Genomic DNA, 4,912 nt, shown 5'->3' on the forward strand with positions numbered 1-4,912 from the left:
ATTTGTAGAATAAAAATTTAAATCTTATTTCAAAGTCTTTTGAATTAATTTTTAAATTTTTGTTCTGGAAAATCTAGACAAAATAATGATTTGTCTTTGTTAGAAATATAGCTTGGTCCAATTTGTTATAGATAGATAGATGGATAGTACTTTATTGATTCCTTCAGGTGAGTTCCTTCAGGAAAATTAAAATTCCAGCAGCAGTGTACAGAGTTGAGATCAATTTAAAAAAAGAGTAAAAAGTAAATAATGGGGGTTTAAAAGGAAACAAAATAGAGAAATATTACAAAAAGAATAAAAACAATGGGAATAACAATATAACAGTAAAATAAGAATATAACAAGACAAAGTAGGCAGTAGTGACCATGTTATGAAAACGTATTGCACTGTTATTGTTTTGAATCCCCTGTCATCCTAATACCCCCGCCCCCCGTCCCAGAGAGGAGTTGTACAGTCTAATGGCATGTGGGACAAAGGAGTTCTTGAGTCTATTAGTCCTGCACTTGGGATGAAGCAGTCTGGCACTGAACAGGCTCCTCTGGCTACTGATAACGCTATGCAGAGGGTGACTGGCATCATCCAGGATGCTTACTAGTTTGTCAACTGTCCTCTTCTCTGCCACCGTAACCAGTGAGTCCAGTTTCATTCCGATTGTAAAACCGGCCCGCCTGATCAGTTTCTCAAGTCTGGAGCTGTCCTTCTTAGATGTACTGCCCCCCCCAGCACACTACCATGTAGAACAGAACACTGGCAACCACAGACTGGTAGTACATCCACAGGAGTTTTCTACAAATGTTGAAGGAGCGCAGTCTTCTGAGGAAGTACAGCCTGCTCTGTCCTTTCTTGTACTGGTGGTCCGTGTTAACAGTCCAGTCCAGCTTATTGTCCACCCAAACCCCGAGATACTTGAATGAGTCCACGGTCTGTACCTCAACTCCCTCGATCATATATATATTCTAACAAAGTGCAGATTGGATTTCAACCTATTTAAAACATGACATCAAAATTCTAAAATTAATCTTAATTAGGAAAAATTACGAATGATGTTGCATAAATTCTTTTTTTATTTTTTTCAAAAAGATTCGAATTAGCTAGTTTTTCTCTTCATTTTTTCTGGTTGAATTTTGAATTTTAAAGAGTCGAAATTGAAGATAAACTATGTATTAAAATTTAATTTTAATTTTTTTCGTGTTTTGTCCTCTTTTAAACCGTTCGATTAAGTGTTTTTTTCATCATTTATTCTCTACCAAAAACCTTCCATAAAAGGAAAAAAATGTACGACGGAATGACAGACAGAAATACCCATGTATATATATATATATATATATATACATGTATATATATATATATATATATATATATATATATATATATATATATATATATATATATATATATATTTACTTATTAAAGGTAAATTGAGCAAATTGGCTATTTCTGGCAATTTATTGAAGTGTGTATCAAACTGGTAGCCCTTCGCATTAATCAGTACCAAAGAAGTAGCTCTTGGATTCAAAAAGGTAGACTTTAGACATTGATAGTATATCGAAGACATTGCCAGTATAGTTTAGACATTGACAGGATATCTGAGACTTTGCCAAAATATTTTCAACATTACCAGTATATTTTTGACAATACCAGTGTATCTGAGAAATTGCCGGGATCTTTTAGACATTACCAGTATATCTAAGACATCACCAGTATACCTGAGACATTACCAGTATATCTGAGATGTGTACTTGTATATCTGAGACAATACCAGTATATCTTAAGACATTACCAGTATATTTTTGACAATACCAGCGTATCTGAGAAATTGCCGGGATCTTTTAGACATTACCAGTATATCTGAGATGTGTACTTGTATATCTGAGACAATACCAGTATATCTTAAGACATTACCAGTATGTTTTTGACAATACCAGTGTATCTGAGAAATTGCCGGGATCTTTTAGACATTACCAGTATATCTAAGACATCACCAGTATACCTGAGACATTACCAGTATATCTGAGATGTGTACTTGTATATCTGAGACAATACCAGTATTGCTTAAGATTATACCAGTATATTGTGGACATTAATTGTATTTCTAAAACACTGCCAGTATATCTGAGATATTACCAGTATACTTTAGACATGGCCAGCATATCAGAGACATTGCCAGGATAGTTTAGACATTACCTGTATATCTGGGCATATGAAACAGAGATGTGATCCGTGGGGTTATGAACTAGCAGGCGTTCGATTGCCTTCTCCAAGTTCGGCCAGTGGTTATTACGGTAGTCCTCTACCGCCATTGCATCTAGAACTGAGGAAGAAAGACGTGGGAGTTTCTCGTCACCCTTTAGTTTCTCATTCGTGTCCAGGAGGGTCGGTCTGTGTTATGAAGTAGTTGCAGATATCAGCCACACACTAAAGGGCATCAACTTACGGAACTTAGAAGTCAAGTCCGGGGTGGATTTGCCCTCAGCAGAGGCTGCTGTGGCGGTGGCACAGTCGGTGTCTTCTTCTTCTTCGCTACACTCACTACTGAATGAGTCCGAGTCCATGAACTCTGACCCGCCGGTCCTGCGGGGTCTCGAACTCCTTCGAACAAAGTTTAGTTCCCCTCTCGATGCTATTAAAGTAGCGGGGTGATGAGGCGCTCTTACCCCGGACAGCTGGCTGGTTAAAGAGCTTTGATTACTGCTGACACAGTAGTTGTGATTATGGTCATCTGTTACGTCAGGACTGTCATCTTCCATAGACTGCATTTCATCCGTCTACCTGGCATCTAATTAGTTGAATTTTGAATATGATGGATTTTACAGTGTTGGCTTTTTGTTTGACATGTACAGTTCTGTTTAGTTCAGTGTTGATGACGGACTGACGGGGGTTTTACGACAGTGTCGTGAAACCCCTTCTTCTTCGTCACGTCATTTAAAACGAGACCAACGAGATGACGCGTGAGCACCAACAGCTGGCTGGGCATGTGCGTAACAAGCAGCCATTGATTAAAGAGATACGAATAGTTAAAAGCATTGCCAGCAGTAAGTCGGGGACCCGTTTCCAGTGAGGGTTGGACTGCGCCAAGGCTGCCCTTTGTCGCCGATTATGTTCATAACTTTTTTGGACAGGGCATTGAGGGGATCTGGTTTGGTGGCTGCAGGATTAGGTCTCTGCTTTTTGCAGATGATGTGGTCCTGAAGGCTTCATCTGGTCAGGATCTTCAGCTCTCACTGGATCGGGTGTGAAGCGACTGGGATGAGAATCAGTACCTCCAAGTCCGAGTCCATGGTTCTCGCATGGAGGAGATCTTGCCCCAAGTGGAGGAGTTCAAATACCTCAGAGTCTTGTTCACGGGTGAGGGAAGAGTGGATTGTGAGATGAACAGGCAGATCGGTGCAGCATCTTCAGTAATGTGGACGCTGTGGTGAAGAAGGAGCTGAGCCGGAAGGCAAAGCTCTCAATTTACCAGTCGATCTCCGTTCCCATCCTCACCTGTGGTCATGAGATTTGGGTTATGAGAGAAAGGACAAGAAATGAGATTCCTCTCCCTTAGAGATAGGGTGAGAAGCTCTGCCAGCTAAGTGAGGTGGTTCAGGCATCTGCTAAGGATGCCAGCCCAACGACTCCCTCGGGAGGTGTTTCGGGCACTTTCGACCAATAGGAGGCCACGGGGGAGACCCAGGACGCGTTGGGAAGACTATGTCTCCCGGCTGGCCTGGGAAGGCCTCGGGACCCCCGGGAGGAGCTGGACGAAGTGGCTGGGGAGAGGGAAGTCTGGGCTTCCCTCCTTAGGCTGCTGCCCCCGTGACCCGACCTTAGATAAGCGGAAGAGGATGGATGGATGGAATAGTTCAAAGAAATACATGAAACATGTTTTCTGTTCGGGCTCCAGTACTCTGGAATGCACTCCCAGTAACAGTTTGAGATGCTACCTCAGTAGAAGCATTTAAGTCTCATCTTAAAACTTATTTGTATACTCTAGCCTTTAAATAAACCCCCTTTTTTAGACCAGTTGATCTGCCGTTTATTTTCTTTTTTCTCCTATGTCCCCCCCTCCCTTGAGGATGGGGTCCGGTCCGGTGGCCATGGATGAAGTACTGGCTGTCCAAAATCGGGACCAGGATGGACCGCTCGTCCAGAGTCGGGACCCAAGATGAACCGTTCACCTATGTATCGGTTGGGGACATCTCTGCGGTGCTGATCCGCCTCCACTTTGGATGGGACTCTCGCTACTATATTGGATCCACTTTGGCCTTGATTCTCACGGTTACGTTAGATCCACTATGGATTGGACTTTCACAATATCATGTTAGATCCGCGCGACATCCATTGCTTTCGGTCCCCTAGGGGGGGTTGCCCACATATGTGGTCCTCTCCAGGGTTTCTCATAGTCATCATGGTCGACGTCCCACTGGGGTGAGTTTTTCCTTGCCCTTATGTGGGCCCTACCGAGGATGTCGTTGTGGTTTGTGCAGCCCTTTGAGGCACTTGTGATTTAGGGCTATATAAATAAACATTGATTGATTGATGAAACAGGACAATTTGAAACCGATAAATGCCTAATAGGTATTTGGTATTTTGCTAGCCTGAAGTCTGTAAAACCAAGGAGGAACTAGTAAGACCGGGAATGTCCGAAGTGTGAAAAATAGAGGGAACAGGTATAACATGAAGAGAAAGGGCATACATGTTCATACAAATAATACAGTTGTTTCTTATAAAAAACTGTTTTTAGAAAATTATATATATTTATATTGTCATTCAACATTTGAAAAGTATTTTGAGCATGGAAGTCACTTTTGACATCCTTTTTAAAATGTTTGTCGTATGCAGCCTGGAAACCGTCTACTGGTGTAGCCAATATTAGGTGCATTTCTGATGGAGTGGGCCATCCATTGAAAGATACAAACAGAAGACCACAGGG

General features: G+C 41.9%; 1 protein-coding gene across 4 annotated transcripts in view; it reads right to left on the bottom strand.

Annotated features, from left to right (window-relative positions):
• cacul1 (CDK2 associated cullin domain 1) overlaps window positions 1–2,891 on the bottom strand; it is a 32,415-nt gene extending 29,524 nt beyond the window's left edge. For all 4 annotated transcript variants that reach the window (XR_009808125.1, XM_061910832.1, XM_061910835.1 and 1 more), the window contains exons 1-2: window positions 2,435–2,891; window positions 2,185–2,311 (exon numbers count right to left, since the gene is read on the bottom strand). Coding sequence is in view for 3 of the 4 variants with exons in the window: in XM_061910832.1 (XP_061766816.1) it covers window positions 2,185–2,311; window positions 2,435–2,756 (449 nt within the window). In the remaining variant the exon portion in view is untranslated. The remainder of the gene's footprint in view (window positions 1–2,184; window positions 2,312–2,434) is intronic.
• Between the last annotated feature and the right edge of the window lie 2,021 nt (window positions 2,892–4,912).

The sequence above is a fragment of the Nerophis ophidion genome, linkage group LG09, assembly GCF_033978795.1.
Source record: "Nerophis ophidion isolate RoL-2023_Sa linkage group LG09, RoL_Noph_v1.0, whole genome shotgun sequence".
In the NCBI taxonomy this organism is placed as follows: Eukaryota; Metazoa; Chordata; class Actinopteri; order Syngnathiformes; family Syngnathidae; genus Nerophis; species Nerophis ophidion.